Source organism: Camelina sativa, chromosome 10 (assembly GCF_030686135.1).
Source record: "Camelina sativa cultivar CO46 ecotype springtype chromosome 10, ASM3068613v1".
NCBI lineage: Eukaryota > Viridiplantae > Streptophyta > Magnoliopsida > Brassicales > Brassicaceae > Camelina > Camelina sativa.
This window is the reverse complement of record NC_141889.1, coordinates 89,861-106,094: the sequence shown is the minus strand read 5'-3', so window position 1 is coordinate 106,094 and position 16,234 is coordinate 89,861. Positions and strand designations below refer to the sequence as shown.

At 39.4% G+C, this 16,234-nt stretch overlaps 5 protein-coding genes across 7 annotated transcripts; 1 reads left to right on the top strand and 4 right to left on the bottom strand.

Annotated features, from left to right (window-relative positions):
* Nucleotides 1-71: 71 nt before the first annotated feature.
* LOC104716114 (protein NLP3-like) lies at nucleotides 72-3,622 on the bottom strand. The gene is made up of 4 exons (XM_010433463.3): nucleotides 2,336-3,622; nucleotides 1,950-2,006; nucleotides 1,147-1,852; nucleotides 72-1,057 (listed from the first exon to the last, which is right to left on the bottom strand). Exons 1-4 carry the CDS (start codon nucleotides 2,915-2,917, stop codon nucleotides 327-329), a joined length of 2,076 nt encoding a protein of 691 aa, XP_010431765.2. The 5' UTR covers nucleotides 2,918-3,622; the 3' UTR covers nucleotides 72-326.
* A 4,528-nt stretch (nucleotides 3,623-8,150) lies between these two features.
* LOC104716113 (uncharacterized) lies at nucleotides 8,151-9,867 on the bottom strand. Its single transcript, XM_087467995.1, has 5 exons — nucleotides 9,790-9,867; nucleotides 9,203-9,664; nucleotides 9,018-9,101; nucleotides 8,591-8,701; nucleotides 8,151-8,491 (listed from the first exon to the last, which is right to left on the bottom strand). Exons 2-4 carry the CDS (start codon nucleotides 9,612-9,614, stop codon nucleotides 8,613-8,615), a joined length of 585 nt encoding a protein of 194 aa, XP_087324121.1. The 5' UTR covers nucleotides 9,615-9,664; nucleotides 9,790-9,867; the 3' UTR covers nucleotides 8,151-8,491; nucleotides 8,591-8,612.
* A 37-nt stretch (nucleotides 9,868-9,904) lies between these two features.
* Nucleotides 9,905-13,409, bottom strand: LOC104716112 (putative galacturonosyltransferase 3). 2 transcript variants are annotated; one of them, XM_087467985.1, is made up of 9 exons: nucleotides 13,154-13,409; nucleotides 13,006-13,058; nucleotides 12,829-12,889; nucleotides 12,658-12,708; nucleotides 12,444-12,572; nucleotides 11,981-12,121; nucleotides 11,559-11,893; nucleotides 10,514-11,471; nucleotides 9,905-10,429 (listed from the first exon to the last, which is right to left on the bottom strand). In XM_087467985.1, the coding sequence occupies exons 1-9, from the start codon at nucleotides 13,193-13,195 to the stop codon at nucleotides 10,154-10,156; spliced, it is 2,046 nt and encodes a 681-aa protein (XP_087324111.1). In that variant the 5' UTR covers nucleotides 13,196-13,409; the 3' UTR covers nucleotides 9,905-10,153. The 2 variants fall into 2 exon arrangements, with proteins under 2 accessions (XP_087324111.1, XP_087324112.1); XM_087467986.1 differs by having other exon boundaries at nucleotides 12,829-12,883; nucleotides 13,154-13,292.
* A 65-nt stretch (nucleotides 13,410-13,474) lies between these two features.
* Nucleotides 13,475-14,818, top strand: LOC104716108 (uncharacterized). 2 transcript variants are annotated; one of them, XM_087467993.1, is made up of 5 exons: nucleotides 13,475-13,607; nucleotides 13,689-13,872; nucleotides 13,981-14,187; nucleotides 14,266-14,457; nucleotides 14,547-14,818. In XM_087467993.1, the coding sequence occupies exons 1-5, from the start codon at nucleotides 13,525-13,527 to the stop codon at nucleotides 14,580-14,582; spliced, it is 702 nt and encodes a 233-aa protein (XP_087324119.1). In that variant the 5' UTR covers nucleotides 13,475-13,524; the 3' UTR covers nucleotides 14,583-14,818. The 2 variants fall into 2 exon arrangements, with proteins under 2 accessions (XP_087324119.1, XP_010431758.1); XM_010433456.3 differs by having other exon boundaries at nucleotides 14,530-14,818.
* On the bottom strand, nucleotides 14,740-16,230 carry LOC104716109 (amino acid transporter AVT3C). Its single transcript, XM_087467990.1, has one exon. It carries the CDS (start codon nucleotides 16,228-16,230, stop codon nucleotides 14,911-14,913), a length of 1,320 nt encoding a protein of 439 aa, XP_087324116.1. The 3' UTR covers nucleotides 14,740-14,910.
* Nucleotides 16,231-16,234: the final 4 nt, after the last annotated feature.

Genomic DNA, 16,234 nt, shown 5'->3' with positions numbered 1-16,234 from the left:
CGGAAACATGGAAATTGAAGACTTTGGAGCTAAATCCTATCTACTTCAAGAATAGAAAACAGAAAAGAAGCTGGCAGATGCAATGCAAATGTATATTATTGTAGATAATGTCTCACAAAATCATCATAGCTTCAACGAAGCTAGTAATCCATACTGTAGAGAGAGAGAGAAAAAAAAAGGATCACAAAAAGCTAACAACTAAATGAATACATTTATATCAAACAAGTTTGTTGCATATATATGTTAAAAAAAAAGAGATATACAAACCAAGCCAAAGTACATCGATGTAATTAGGATGATGTTAGCGAAGAAGGATTAGGATTTGGTTAAGATTCAAAGGAAGGACGAGAGAGAGGATGGTGAACCAAGATTCTGATAGTTTTTTCAAGAGAAGACTTGTAAACTTGTATGCACTCCTCAAGATCAGCATCGCACGTCAGTAGAACCCATTCTTGATCATCGTCCATGTACTTGAGACTGAAATTACTTGTCAAAACATCATCCATCCCGAACCGCTTTGCGATCTCTCTTCTGAGGTCTGTGAGACGCGAGTGGGGCTGCAGGCACATCCTCAGCATGGAATCTCTAAACATAGCCTTCACTTTCATCCCGTCCTTTGCTTTCCTTGAAGCTGTTGCAGATGGCAATGGGGGTAAGGATGAGGTAACACGAGCTGGCCTCTGGTCCTCCTGGAGGCTGCTTAGAGTAAGTAGCTGTGGATGGCTGAGAGCTGGTTTTTGAAAGCCACCAAGTTGTTGCTCTTCGGAGGAGCAACAAGTACTTGAACCTGACGAGCTCTGGCTACCAGATAATGAAGGTGGTGACTTAGGAGGCACATGGACAGTTTGGGTCGGATTGATCAAAGGAAAAGAAGAAGATTGAAGTTGAGGGAAGCTTGAGTAGAAGGAGGCGAGATGGAGAGAGCCTTGAACTCCTTCAACAGAGTCCATCACCACCTGCAGTTTTCGAAGAGAATGTCCAACTTTCTTGATCTTCCTCGATGGCCACCTTGAGATTCCGTGCTGTCTGCAGATCCTCTTCAAGGTCGTCGGACATACTGCAATATGTAATGCAATCATCATCATCTTCTGTATATATTAATATATCCAAATTAAATAATTTAGTAGTATGTATCTATATATCTACCCCCAATATTTTTAGCAGCGTCTTTAAGGCTGCCAGCAAAGTGTTGTTTGAGAGTCTCCAAAGTGATATCATTTTCAGCCCTTGTCTTGCGCTTCCGGCTCTCCATGGAGGAAGAAGAATAAAATGAAAGCGACTTGCCCTTGGGATCCGTAGCCTCCTCTTGTGCTGATCGGCTAGAGTGATCTGTGAGGGGCGTGGCTGTGTCCCTCACGTCTTCTGCAAGTTGGTCGTCTACCATCAGATGTGGTGAGCTCTGGAAGCGTTGGTTGAGTTGGGAAACGAGGGTCAGCCTCTGAGTTTGGATGTCAAGACAGTCTCTGGGGAAGAAGAACTCGAGAACAAATTGGACGGTGCGGTTGCGTCTGGTCAGGAGAGGCACAGCGAGAGCAGCGTGGAGGTCCAACATCTTGGCGTAGTGGGAGAGAGGGTAGCTCCACTTGCTGAAGATGGCCACATCTGTTTCAAAACACTGTTTCTTGGTAGCAAAAGCTCTTCCAGCGATTCCTTGGCCGCCGAGTAGATGGTGCTCTGAACAAGCGGCCAGGAAGCAGCGGCTGTCTTGGTTAGAGGCGTAACAGGCGGAGATTAGAGCTGAAAGGGTGGATGAGTCTTGGTGGCCCCACGTGATGGCTAGAGGGAGTCCGTGCCAACTGCAAATGCCTTGGAGAATCGAGGCCACCTCTGTGTGAAGGTCGACCGTGTGGGGCTGAGGGGAACAAGACACGACGACTGAGAGATTATTATTTAATTTGAAGAGAATGTGCAAGCTAAGTGAATTAGGCAAAGGGACTTGAAGAACTGACCTTGAGAGAGGCTGCAGGAATGATGGAGGAGGTTTGTGAAGTCCGGAGATCAAAGGCCTGCGAGAAATATATTTAACAGGTTTGTGACTCTAATTTAGTCTTGTTTATATAATAGTAACGTACGCATCGAATGTTAACCATTGAAGCTCTTCAAAGGTTGCTTACGTCAACCAAAATAATAATAATGCAAAGACATGGGAGCGAGTCAATGCTGAGCAGTGTTCCAACAGTGCAGTGACAAGAATATATATATACTTTTAGATGGAATAAATCAGACTGACTTTCATCAAAATATTTATAGAGTCCATCAAATTCATTAGTTTGATGACTTATAATCTTATACGTATATAAATCAATATCAACAGTTAGGTTAAATTCATAATGACCTCAAGGGCATGGCAGATGGTGTGAATTTGGGAGGCATACTCCAAGCTGCGGCGAGTGGTGACCATTTCCATGACGGCCACGCAGTTCCCCGAGGCTCCTTGGAATAGTGGGAGAGCGAGGGAGGCTCGAACCTGGTACCTACGGGCGTATCCTATTCGAGGGTACTCCTCGCTGCTGAGGAAGCGAACGTCTGGTGTCCACTCAGGCATCCTCCTCAAGAACACACGCCCAGGCAGCCCCACCAGCTGGTCCGACCCAACCTCTGCTGCGAAGCTGTAACCGGCGGAGGCATCTCTGTAGAGGGCCAGGCTCTGGCTCTGGGAGAAGGGGTTGAGGGAGTAAGGCTGATCCTCCGTGCTCAGCACTCTTCCGCTCCTTCTCTCCACAGGCACCCACAGCTGGATCAGCAACTCCCTTTCTCCCATCACCTGTTGCAGGTGCCTCATGGCGCAAGTCACTCTCTCCTTCAGCCCTGATGATGATGCTACCTCATTCTCTTCGTCCCAGCACTCCTCCCACAAGAGCTCGTCCATAAAGTTTTCAGGGAAGTCCACCACGCCCGAGTTGTTGCTTTCTTCCATGAGAGCCGGATGGGTGTTAGACAAAGACAATGAGGGTCATATTTGATGAACGAATTAAACTGAGACAAAATAAATAAATAAATAAAATTAATATAGAGAAAGATAGATGATGCAAGCATGTGGTTTGATATATACGCTCTCTCCTTCGTTTCCTTTGTTGTTCAGTATCAAACGCCAACGACTCTCTTTTAAAACTTTAAAGAAATTAAAAAGAAAAGCAAATAACTAAGCTGCCAAAATGGGATAAGTCAGAGACAGCTAAATAAAAAAAAACCCAATTGCTCAAAAAGGTCAAACGTAACCCCTTGTATCTTAATTTATTATAATGTTTGATGAGTTTTTGGAGCCGACCTCATCTCATCACATCTGAATCTTACTAATCCATTCTGCAGTTACAAGTATTAGTATTTATATATATCAAAGATAATCAAAAGAAGAAAAAAAAACACAAAAAATGTGAAAGAAATATGTACTGGTAATGTGTGGGAGCGAGATGATGATGAAGCAGCAAGAAAGAATTAAAGGATTATAATTAATAATAATAATAATGCTCGTATTCTTGAAGAATCAAAAATAACAACAACTGGATCCAGCTTGGCTAGAGAGGCAGAAGAAGAATTGAAGATGGACGGAATCTTTGGTCGTGAGCGTGCAGAATCTTTTTGAAAGGGTCCACACCATAAAATTGTCAAATATTTTGTAATCAGATCGCCATGATCAATATACATGTACTGTATATCCTATACCTTTTTTTTTGTTCCTGAATCTCCAAGGGTTTAGGTGGTCCAACGCTGCACTAGGCAAATCCAAGTAGTTACTTTGATTTTGGGTACCAAATTAGCTAGCAAAAGTCACTTCTTCATGCCTTATTACAGCAGGCAAGGTTATCAGGCAATTATTTTTGAAGGAGACTGTGAAACTCTAATAAAATTAGTTAACGGTCAAACTGTGGATGTCTCTTTAACAAATCTTATTCATGACATAAGATCTTAGTCTTCCAAATTACAACAAATTTCATTTACTTTCACAAAGAGAGAATGTAATAGGGTGGCACATACCTTAGCTAAATATGGTTGTATAGATTCTCAATATTACACTGATTCTGTTTTAAAGCCACCATGGCTGAGCAACTCTCTGTAATAACCATTTTTAATCAATATATATTTGATTTGTGAAAAAAAAAAGTCACTTCTTCAGTCGATATGTACTGACTACTTTTCATAATAATGTCTTTTTTTCTGGAGTAAAAGCTAGGGTTCCGAGATATGATTTAATAATTACGCTCAACTAATCACTAATCAAGATGATATTATTGATTCCATGAAAGATTCCAAAAGGGTCATGTCATAGTGAAATAAGCGCGCAAATCGTGTGGTTGAATTTGTATATGCTTCTATTTCGCATTATTTTGTGTTTTTAATTTGTCTCATTTGTTTAATTACATTCATACTAATAAATAAAAATAGCATCATTATTGTCTATTTTCCGAGAAACACGATTGTAATATTTTTTTGAAGAACTAATCGGTCTTAATTAACAACATATATGACCTTCAAATCTGATGATACGATTATTTTGCCGTTCTATCTAGTTTTTTAGTTCTATATATAGTTTAAAACGAGAAAAAAAAAAAGATAAAAGAAAGAGCTAAGAATTGCTTAAAGGGAAGCCAATGAGATGAAGGCAGGTGGTAAACGAAGCAAATAACAGTAGATAAAGAGAAAAAAGAGAGAGGTCACTTATTAGTTTGCGTTATCAAAATTACTAGTGTGATGACTCTTGAATATTACGGGAAGCCAAAGCCCGTCCATGCCAAACTATATATATATTCATCAGAAATGGTTTAGCATATCATCAACCCTAATCGTCGTACGTGTGATTGGAATTAATGGGTAACACGCTCATATATGTTAGAGTTTAGAGATTATGGGTGTGATTGGTAACCAAAAACAAAGCAGTACAACTGTACATCTTTGATTTTTTACCATCACAAAAGTTTTACTAAACATTTTATTCAAAACTTTACTTTCAATTTTTTTTGTACCGTTTTCATTTACAGTTTTTTCTTACAGTTTTGCACTATTCCGTAAAAGCTTACAGCTCCAGCTTACAGCTTTTCTGTACAACTTTGGATATGTTACCAATTAGACCCTATATATATGTTAGAAAAAAGAAAAATGATTGCCAGCTACTTGAAGTATACGCCAACACATACAAACAATATAAATGTCATGTTAACTATGTGAACTATTATCATCACATAAGGACATCCATAAACAAACATAGGTTATATATACAACACCATAAACATTTAATTCTGGTGTTTGGATAGCCGGAATCCGGCATTGACCTGTGTTGACCGACATTGACCAATCTTAACCGGCATTGACCAGTGTTGACCGGCGTTGACCAAAAAAAATATTTCTTTTTTCTTTTTTCCTAAATTTTTTGTTTTTCTATATTTTTAAAATAAATAAAAAATATTAAATGATTTGTATAGTTTATAAAAAAATTGATTAAATGATTTAAATAATTTACAAGATGTATAAATGATTAAATGATTTGTATAATTTATTAAAAAACAAAGAAATAGTTGGCAATGTCTTGGATATATTTCAAATGACGTAATCTTATAAATAAGTAAAAAGAAAAAAATATGTAAAACCTCCACCTTTGAAAATACAAAATAAAAAATGATTTTTAAAAGGAAAAAGTATATATTTGTTATAGTTTTATGAAAAATTCTACTACACATAAAATTTTGGTGGTATAGTTATATTATATTATTTTTGGTATATTTTCTGTATTAACAAAATTAGTTACTAGATATACCACAAATTTTGTTTGTCATATAATTTTTTTGTATATAATTTTCTTGTATTTTTTTGTCGTATAACTTTTTGTTGTTATATATATATTTTCTTTGTAAAATTATACAAATCATTTAATCTTTTTTATTTATTTATCAAAAATATATAAAAACAAAAAATTATTATTTTTAGCAGAAAAGAAAAAAAAAATTCAAATTTTTTTTTGGTCATCGCGGTCAACACCGGTCAACACCGGTTAAGACTGGTCAATGCCGGATTCCAGCCAACCAAACACCGGAATTGAATGTTTATGATGTTGTACACATAACCTATGTTTGTTTATGAATGTACTTATGTGATAGATAATAGTTCACATAGTTAACATGACATTTATATTATTTATATGTGTGGTTATGTGTTGGCGTATGGTTTAAGTAGCTGGCAATCATTTTTCCTTAGTAGCAAAGCCTTTCAAATGTTGCTTTCGAGGATACATATTGATCCCCGTAGACTTGTCTGACCACCCATTTGCCAAATTAAAATTCCATGACTTCAAAAACTGAACGATATTTTTTGCTTCTTGTATCTCTTAGAAGAGTTACCTAGCTACCTACTTGCATAAAAATTAAGAATATTGTTTCCCTTTTTTAGTTATCGCTTTTGCTAGTTACGCCGTCCAAAGTGACTCTAAACTCCACTCTGATCCCTTTCTTTTTATTTTTAAAACCGCGCACACAATATTATATATAATATATATATATATCACATAGTTTGTTAAAGACTGAATCTCATATATGGGATTTAGTCTAAAAATAGTGTCTAATTATCCTTCTTTTTATTGGCATTCTTTCTCGTCTCGACGTCTCGTTTACGTGCCTTGCACACACACAAAAAAAAGGAAAAAAAAGCAGAGTTCTATAGATATATAGTAAGGGCTGGGTTGAGAAATCAATGATGGATCTGTCCGAATCTTTCTCTATATGACATCAGCAACCTGTCAGAATCTCACTTTTTTAATCTCATTAATATTACACATTACATATGGTTATTTAATTAGTACTCCATATATTAACTTCAATGAGGCCAAGGGAATCCTAATAAACAAAACAGCAGATCTGAAGATCTATTTGTGTTATGCTTCATAACAAAAAAAAAAATCGTATTCCAAATATTTATAATGAGATATGTAATGTATGTGTTGTACCATGCCATTCATTGATTAACTCACCACCACGGATACGCAGACTTAACCGCAATATACTGAAAATTACACTGAGATAATTTAGTTTCTTATAACAAAAAGAAGGAAACTAATTATGTAATAGTCGCTCATACATATATAATAAAACCTCTATAAATTAATAATGTTGAGACTATGACATTTTATTAATTTATAGTGATGTTAATTATTATTTTACAGATTTATACTTTAATTGTCTAAATTTTCAAAAATTATGAATTGAGACAATTTTAGCAAAATAAGAGTAGACTTTAGGATGTTATCAGTTTAAAATTGAATTTGTAATATTTTGAAAACGTTATTGACAATAAATTACAAATACTCTATAAAACTATCAAAAATATAATGGTGCATATGTAGAAATTTAAAACTAAAAAAAACGTAGCTATTTTTATGACATGTTATAGAGTATAATCTATCATTATAGTTTGTAAATACAACATAACAATTATTTATAGATATGAGAAACAAGAAAATTCAAAATTTTAAAGCATACATATATATATATATATATTTACATGTTTATTAATTTAAGATATTATTGAGACCATATTTTATCTGAGGATTTTTAAAAATTATTATCTTATTATCTTATCAAATTTTGATATTTTTTACACTAGTCCGACTTGGGATCAGCAAAATATATTAATTTATAATCTTTATTAAGTTATAGAGGTTTTACTGTATAAATTATGCACAGCAAAGTTTTTATTAATTGATTAAATTATACCAAAAATAATACAGTACACTATGTGTATTTGGATGACATCATGAAGCTCTTTAATAAATTAAACGAAAACAGCTGAAGTCGACAACCTAATCATAATCGTCCACGTATTGTAAATGTATACATTACTTTGTTTTTGTTGTTGTTGTTATGTTATTAGTGTATTGACTATTAAGTAGTGGATCGAGCGATCATTCATTATACAACTACTAATAGTAAATTAATTAAAAGGATGGACATACCGATGCTCCTCTCTTACAGACCAGAAATGTCAAATAGCCTCCCTCTCCTCTCTCCTCTCTCCTCTCTCCTCTCTCCTATATAATTTGTTGTTGATAAATTGCCAAACTTGTTGACTCTCTCTCTATCATCAATTTAAAACCCAATCTCTTCATATCTAATAAATAAGATGCATGGACTTGGTAGTATTGGGTTGTATGTAGTAGAGAATAGAGATACAATTACAATGGGATCTTCTTATAATAATACGAAGTGACGTGCCACAGTTGTCTCAGGAGTTTTGGAGGAATATTGAATCACCCCCTAACTCGTGGGCTTAGATCATCTCTTCTCTTACATGGTATTTTTATTACGCATACATGATTTTTTGTTGTACATTCCTTATAATGAATTCCTCTTAACGGAGGGGACAAATTAAAAGATAGACTCACCCGACAAAATCTACTTTTACATAGTATCACAACTACTGTAGCAATGCCTATTTGCCCTCGCCCTCACTATTAATAATTGCCCTTTCTTCGCTTTTGTGTTCATCCACATCAGTGCGCTCTTGCCTTCTGCAAAAGTAAGTAATCACAACAACATACTTTATCATCAGTCTAACAGCAAAAAAAAAAAATGATTAAAGACGGTGGTCAACGGTTAACAACACTTACGCTTCCCATTTTCCTTTGTCCCTTACTGTTCTCTGTCATTTGATGAAGTTTTAAGACTGTTCACAGAGCGTCCTAACACGTTTAAAGCCGCTACACGCTGCATCTCTCTCGCTGCACCAGGACCACCAACACATTCTTTATAGAGCATATACTCTTAATATGACATAACGTTACAAACCCTATAAGCCTAGAGCAAAACTCTACTGTAAATAATGGGGACGGTTACATACATATTCACTTTTCATATCACAAACAAAGGCTATCTTTCTTATAAATCACGCATGTTGTTGGTCTTAAATATGCTGTGACTAATGTAGTCTATAGTTGTCATACCTACCTTAATCTGATTCTGAGCCAAACAGTACCCTTTCTATCAGGTCTCATTTATTTCAGAAGATGTTGTTGGTAGGAAAGAGAGAACGAGTACCTTCCTCGAGAGAGAATTGAATAGACCTCTTTTCCAACTCAACAGCATGCTTGCTAAGCTCGGAGGAGGGAAGTGACCAAAGCACTGACAGTATAAACATAGAAAAGTGATCCCAATTAGAGTGACATATATATCTATCTTATGTATCTTAATTATAGAAAAAGAATGGTGAAGGGGGAGCTTACTCTGTACATGATCGTTGCGATCAGATTCATTAAGCATATTAAGTAGCGTTTGAAGATGATCGTAACGCTCTTCCCAGTCTAACCTATGGCTGGAAGGTCCCTGCGGGGAAGAGCTGGCCACAGCCACAGCCACAGCCACGGTTGGTGGTTCCTTAGGCGGAGTTGTGCTAGCAGCAGCAGCAGCAGCAGCTTTGGAAGTGTCAACCTCGACTCTTCTGCGGACATATACAAGTCGCCCGCTTGCAGCATTAGTGGCCGGAGATAATGGATTCACAGGAGAGTTCGTCGGAGGTTTCTTTACCCCAAGTGATATCGAATCTTGTTGGACGGGTGTGTTCTTGTTTTGTGAATCTTTTGATGGATTCGTTGCTCCGTCATCGGAATCGGGAATTGCAGAATCACAAGGTTCCATATCGATGACGACCTCCTCCTAAGTCCTAACTACTACTACTACTACCAGTACTGTAAAAGCAAGAAGCTAAATAAGGACACCAAGCTGCGATTATTCATTCCCACAAACCCAGACTAGGAATGAAAAATTTGGAAACTGATGAATGAAGAAGAATCGAGATTGGGACGAATTTTACCTGGAGAATGGAGATTGGGACGTATCGATCAGAGAGCAGCTCTGACTCTGACCGTGGTGGCGAGAGTTGCGTTTTCTCTTTCCTTTTATTTTCTTTTCTTTTAAGAGGAGAGCAATGATGGGCCAATCTAAGGCCCATTAATGTGAAGAACATTATACATATAAGGCCCGTTTCACGTTCGAGATGAGCTTTTTTATTTGGGTCGGTCGGTGAAAGATGATTTTATGGTTTAATAAAGTTGCTAAGAAAAAAAAAAACAAAGAGTTACTACTATTTCATACTAATCATCATCCCTCTCTGTTGGTTCCTTTCCTTGCTATGGTTGGTATTACTGAAAACAATTTTACTTCCCCGTGTGCTTTATTCATTCGTTGATGTTGCAGCGACGGAGATATGGATTATCATACTCAACATACTTGGACCAGTATGCTTTGTACTTGGCAAATGCCAAACCCAGCCATGGCTTATAGTTCCCATTGTAATGCACTACCGCTGCATTCTCTATTGCTGTTTGGTTCAGCGCCGGGTCATATCCCAGCCCCAGTACGTGCCAGCTCCTCTCCATTGCATATGTCAGGTTGTAAAATGTTATCAGCCCCGGTGGCAATGAACCCAGCTTCCACAGTGTTCTGTCTTCATTCTGAATCACACACCCCACAAGATATTATTATAGACACACACAGCAAAATGTCTCTTCAAAATTCAATCATGAAAACTGCCTTACCATGTCTTGCCAATAGTGATATATCCCTGTAATGTTCCGTTTCCTCCACTCTTTCAGGTCAAACATATTCATCCCAAATGCCCACCCGCAAGCACCTGCGTCGAAATTCTCTGAGATCTTTGGATTTGAGAAGTTGAGGTACTTGTCAAATCTGTGGAAGCTCTCCTTGCACGTCTCCACCGCACCATTCACTTTTCCTTGCATGTCTACTCCCCATAGGGGTGCCAGGTCCTTTTGCACCACAATATCATCGTCTAAAAACAGAATCTTGTCCAGCTTCGGGTAAACCTCTGGAAGGTAGAACCTGAGATGATTCAGCATTGATAGATACTTTGGGTTGCGGTACTTAAGATTGTCTGCGCCAGCAGAGATAGATGAAGGATGATTTGCTTTGAAATAGTATTCTTTCAGCCTTGCAGATTCAAGCTGCCGTAGAACAGAGCAATAAGAGGAGTTCAGCCACTTAAAATCGTTGATGTTTTCAACTTGAATTGTCGCATCGGCAGGAGCACTGATGCGAAACCACATCTTCATTGCAGCAAAGTTCAATTTATCAGTTACTATATGGAACACATGCTTCTGCGGCTCCTTTGCATTCAAAACAGTGGAATTAACCACCACAGATGTGGCCAGAACATTATCCGAAAATATCGCATAGTGATAGAGAGAAGGATCTTCAAACTTCTTTCGACTGACATCCTCTTTGACTGCATCCTCTTTATTGAAACCTAGGATAAAATAGTCTGCCGCTAACTGCAGACTCAGGCAATGCAATGGCTTGGGAAAGGTTTTGGCAGCTAGCTGAATTAAGAAGGTGCCTTTTTTCTTCAGTCCATCTACATTGCGTTCTGTGGACTGAAGCATGGCCCGGAATTTTTTTGCAAGTTCATGGCAGTCATATAACTCGTCTTTTGCAAGAGAGAGGGCGTGGCCCATGGCTTTTGCTTGATCAAGAGCGCTAGCAAATAAAAAAGGGATGCCAAAAAATCAACAAATAAAAGTTGCCTCACTAATCCATGTTGGCAAGAGGAATGTAAAGAAGTACCTTGAAGGAAGGTCAGCATCAGAGGTTGCTTTTCCTATAACACGTTGATTTTCTCCATACTGCTGCATCAAGAATGCGTACAGATTGGTTACATTTTTTGATTTGGCAATATTTGCATATGCTTTTGCCATTATGATCTGGTCTCTCATAAGCTTCAAGATAGCATCAGCATTTGGACTCTCATAGTCTCTCCTCCATATGCTGTATGTCCCAATGACTGAGTTTTCAAAGTTGGTTGACTTCTCAATGGCTGCTTCTTGCATCTGCTCGTCAGTTTCCTTTTGTTGTTGTATCAGCTCCAGAGTTCGTTGACCTCTCCTTTCCTGACGTAAAATCTGAAAGATATACAAATTGTTACAGTCCCAGTCATATATAATCAACGCATACAGAGGTTACAAAAAGAAGGCTATTTGACAGATCACCTGACGCTTCAGTTTTGCTGGGTTTGCGAATTCCACGTGTGGAAACTGATTGTCGGTTTCATCAGACTGATTGGTTGTAGAATGACTTGCAGTGTCTTCCATTCTTGTATTATTTTGAAACGAATCCCGTGCTATCACTAGCTAATTTCATTAAAAAAAAAAAAAAAAATGTCATCAACCAGTGAAGGAAGAGTATGAGAAAGCTTAAGGATAAATCCAAGGGAACGAAAAGAAATCTCTAATATCTTTCTAGCCTCTGCGAGGAATCTCAGAATCAGATCACACATGGTTAGAACAAAGGAAGATCATGAGAGAAGAAGAGTGGTAAGAAATCACTTCACACACTAGAATTAGTCTCTCTTCTAGCTCATGTCCATAGGTAGGATGGATATACGGAACTAATGATCAAATCTTATAAAAACAAGAAACAAAGTCTTCAAACAGACATGAAATGTTTTGGTACCTGCGAACCTTTTTTCTTTCCGCTAACTTGATTCTCCAAAACCCAAGAAGATGAAAGATCCCCCATTTTCACCCTACCAAGCCGTATATGGCCATAATGGTCACTGTATGTGGCAACTATGTTCACATCCTTGAGATAACAAAAAAAAACCTATTAGAAGTAGGAAGCATAGATATGTAGTATTATGATTCAGAGAAAGAAGAGCCTTACTTACTTTGAGATCTGGATCGTAGTGTAGAGCAGCAGCTGAGGAAGCGTGCGCATCCTGAAGTCATCATATTAGTGGATACCCAAAAAATCAATCACAAGCTATTATATATAGTTATAGACAGAGCCCCAAAGATTTAGCAAAGTGTGATAACTGAATCTAGGGAATGAATGAGACCTCTAGATTATTACACCCACGACAATCTTGCAGCGGACGATAAGCTTTAAGTTCTCTGTGGCTGCCACAAGGAAGCATCATGGCAACAAAGAAAAAGAATCAACAAATAGAACAACAGTGTACCCAAAAAAAAAAAAAAAAAAGGAGGAGCTTCCGGGAGAGATATAATATCATTACGGTGCTTGTGACTCAAAAATGGCTCCACCGACATGAACAGCATGTAGCAATACCTGCCAATCGTCGACCACGAGACACTCTTATAAGTTTAAAATTTGAAATCATATGGAACTGAGAACAAATCAAAAGCTAGGAGAAGAGTAGGTACCAGGCATAAGAAGGCGTGAACGGAGCATATCGAGAACGTCATCTGGATCTGACGGATAGATATCACCACATCATCGCCGCCGGCGAATGTAAGTAGAAAGAATCAGAATCGCTCGCCGCAGATTTCTTATTAAAAAAGGCAAATTAGTCGGGAGGGAGGTTTGTAGTAACGTGCACGTGCTGCCGTTTCGTGGTAACAAGAACCACACGCACTTCTTAAGTACAGTAGAACAAAAAAAAAAAAAAAAAAAAAAAAGGAGACGACTTTGTTGTTTTATACTTATTTTAAAAGCAGAGAGAGTCCGAGAGAGGTGGTCGCGTCGGTCGTTGGTTGGTTGGTTGGTTCGGGGGGGGGGGGGGGAGAAGAGAGAAATGTGCATAGCAGTGTTTCTTTGGCAATCGCATCCGCTTTACCCTTTCCTTCTATTTCTGAACAGAGATGAAGATCACAACAGGTGATTGAAATAAAACCCCTGCCTCCTCTTAAATCGCTTCAAAAGTTTATTATGTAATGATGTTTATGTCTAATGCGCAAGGCCGACGGAGGCGCTGCGTTGGTGGGAAGACGGAGAGACGTTGGGAGGAAAAGACCTGGTTGGCGGCGGGACGTGGCTGGGCTGCACGAGGCAAGGCCGGATCGCTTTCCTCACCAATTTCAGGGAAGCCTCCTCCTTCCCTGATGCTAAATCCCGTGGAGATCTGCCTCTTCGTTACTTGCAGGTCTGGTCTACCTACTTTAATATTATATATTGTTATGCTGCTTCAGTCTTAGAGATGTTGAGACTGAGAGGGGAAGAGTTTTCTTGTTTTTGGTAATGAGAACAACAGAGCCGTAAGAGCCCGGCCGAGTTTGCCGAGGATATCCACGATGAAATTTCTCTTTACAATGGCTTCAACCTGGTAGTCGCTCATGTCTTGTCCAAATCCATGGTTTACATTACCAACCGGCCTCTCCACGGTGACAAGCTCGTGACTCAAGTCTCTCCGGGGATCCATGTCCTTTCCAACGCCAACCTCGACTCTCCTTGGCCCAAGGTAAACCCTCTTCTTGCTATTATTTCTATCTTGCAGACTCCCCTACTGCGCCTCCTCTTTTTGTTTTTGTCTCTGCAGTGTGTGAGGCTGAGAGAGGGTTTTCAACAGCTTCTCGCTGAGAACCGGAGCAGTGAATTTCCCGTGAAGACCATGGTGGAGCAGGTGATGACCAATACTGTGAAGGACCAAGACACCGAGCTGCCTCACGTTTACACACCAGAGACGGAATACCAACTCAGCTCCATCTTCGTCGACATGCACAGACCAACTGTAATCTTTTCTTCTTTTAGAGTATGTACTATTTTCTATAAATATTCCAGTCTCACTCACTCTTGGATACAGGGGCGTTATGGGACCAGAAGCATCTCCACGATCAGCATCAAGTCCCATGGTGAGGTATGCTTCTACGAGAGGCATCTTGAAGAAGGTGATTCATGGAAGGAGCACACTCAACAGTTTGTAATTATACAAAACGACGAGAGCATTTGATCAGCTTGCCAACCTTAACATTGAGTACCCAAAGCTCTCACATATATTGTGTATGTATGTATGTAAACACAAAACAGAAGAGCTCATCTCTATTATTCCAAGCATCAGACAGAATACAAATACAATCACAATACTTTTAAAACCACAAATCCCATTACATAATGGTACACTTACACTTTCACATTTATTGGACACAAGTAAGTATGTAGAAAACTCTCTCCAATCCTCTCACGCTTACACTTTGACCGAGAAGATCTCACTGAGGGAACTCCAAGTTCCAGACACAGCAAGAGCCACACCGAGTCCCACAATCGCTGTGTCGGAACTCCATTGTATCCACCCCATCTCTTCCTTGAACACCAATAAATGGAACAACGCAGGCAACACAAACCCTAACACACAGCAAGTGCTGCTGCCGACCAAGGACAAAAAATCAGTAAAGTTTGGCACAAAGAGAGCCACAAGAGTCACTACCAAGACGAGTAGCCATCTCAGCCAGGCAGAGTACATCCCACGAGAGAAACGCCTCTCCACTATCTCAAAGACTGGATTCATCATCAAGGGGAAGGTGAAGAAGAGGTTGACGCACAATCCAAGCTGAACAACAGTGCTAATAAGTCCTGCACCCAAGTTTGACGTGATAATGTCCATGGTGTCCTCACCAAAAGCCAAGTAGCCTAGGAAACCGAAGGCAATGTAAATGAGAGAGATGAATCCCATGCCGAGTGCCAAGACTTTGCCAAACTTGTCCTTGTCCTTCATCTCGGATTCAAGGGGCAAGACCATTCCAACACCTTCGAAAGAATAGACAGCGACGCCCATCCCATACAAGAAGAGAGACATACCGCCAAAGGCAACCACGTCAGGCCTTTGCTTGAGTATAATCATGGAATCCTCAACAATGACAACAGCCATAGCGCCAAGATCAACAACGTCGGCGAAAATGCTAAGAGGGGCCAAGTGAGTGAGGGTCTTAATGGAATTCAAACCCAGCTGAAAGGGGAAGCATACCCAAATGTAGAGACTCTTGGAGGAGACGCCAAAGAAATCAGAACCCAGCCTAGTAATCTGATGCCTGAGACTGGTGGGGGAATCAGGATCGAACAGATTGGCTAAAGTAGTGCCGATGAAGATGAGATAACCGACACAAAAACCAGCTTGGGATAAGATGATAAATAAGTCAACGACGATCCTGCCGAAGGAGCCGCAGACGGCAAATCCAAGGTCACCGAAAGAGCCGATCTTGGAGGAGGACTTGGAGACGCCATTGAAAGAGTCGAGCTTGCGGCGGGTATGGACAAGGAGCATCATGCAGTGATGGGTCAAAACGGAGACGGAGACGAGAAGGAGGACGCCCATGAGCCATCCGGTTCGCTTGAAGGCGTAAGGAAGACCAAGAACCCCAGCGCCGACGACAGCGATGAAGACGTTGGCGAAGGTCTTGAATTGGCTGGACAGGGGAGGTCCCTTGCCAAGAAGAGGCGTGTCCTCTGTAGCCGCCGGTGGTATTTTAAGGGTATAAGAGGAGGAGCTAGCTTCGTTCTCAAACCCCATCTGA

Bases quoted from the DNA above. Each gene is read 5' to 3' on its own strand.
- LOC104716112 (XM_087467985.1), bottom strand. From the start codon at position 13,195: ATGACGTTCTCGATATGCTCCGTTCACGCCTTCTTATGCCTG. The intron at 12,709-12,828 runs GTCTCATTCATT...TGATGACTTCAG, and splicing joins GTGGGTGTAATAATCTAGAG to GATGCGCACGCTTCCTCAGC. The intron at 12,573-12,657 runs GTAAGTAAGGCT...TGTTATCTCAAG, and splicing joins ACTACGATCCAGATCTCAAA to GATGTGAACATAGTTGCCAC.
- LOC104716109 (XM_087467990.1), bottom strand. From the start codon at position 16,230: ATGGGGTTTGAGAACGAAGCTAGCTCCTCCTCTTATACCCTTAAAATA.
- LOC104716108 (XM_010433456.3), top strand. From the start codon at position 13,525: ATGTGCATAGCAGTGTTTCTTTGGCAATCGCATCCGCTTTACCCTTTC. The intron at 13,608-13,688 runs GTGATTGAAATA...CTAATGCGCAAG, and splicing joins AGAGATGAAGATCACAACAG to GCCGACGGAGGCGCTGCGTT. The intron at 13,873-13,980 runs GTCTGGTCTACC...TGAGAACAACAG, and splicing joins TGCCTCTTCGTTACTTGCAG to AGCCGTAAGAGCCCGGCCGA.
- LOC104716113 (XM_087467995.1), bottom strand. From the start codon at position 9,614: ATGGAACCTTGTGATTCTGCAATTCCCGATTCCGATGACGGAGCAACG. The intron at 9,102-9,202 runs GTAAGCTCCCCC...TTATACTGTCAG, and splicing joins TCGCAACGATCATGTACAGA to TGCTTTGGTCACTTCCCTCC. The intron at 8,702-9,017 runs GTACTCGTTCTC...GTCCTGGTGCAG, and splicing joins TCAATTCTCTCTCGAGGAAG to CGAGAGAGATGCAGCGTGTA.
- LOC104716114 (XM_010433463.3), bottom strand. From the start codon at position 2,917: ATGGAAGAAAGCAACAACTCGGGCGTGGTGGACTTCCCTGAAAACTTT. The intron at 2,007-2,335 runs GTCATTATGAAT...TATTTCTCGCAG, and splicing joins CCATCTGCCATGCCCTTGAG to GCCTTTGATCTCCGGACTTC. The intron at 1,853-1,949 runs GTCAGTTCTTCA...TGTTCCCCTCAG, and splicing joins TTCCTGCAGCCTCTCTCAAG to CCCCACACGGTCGACCTTCA.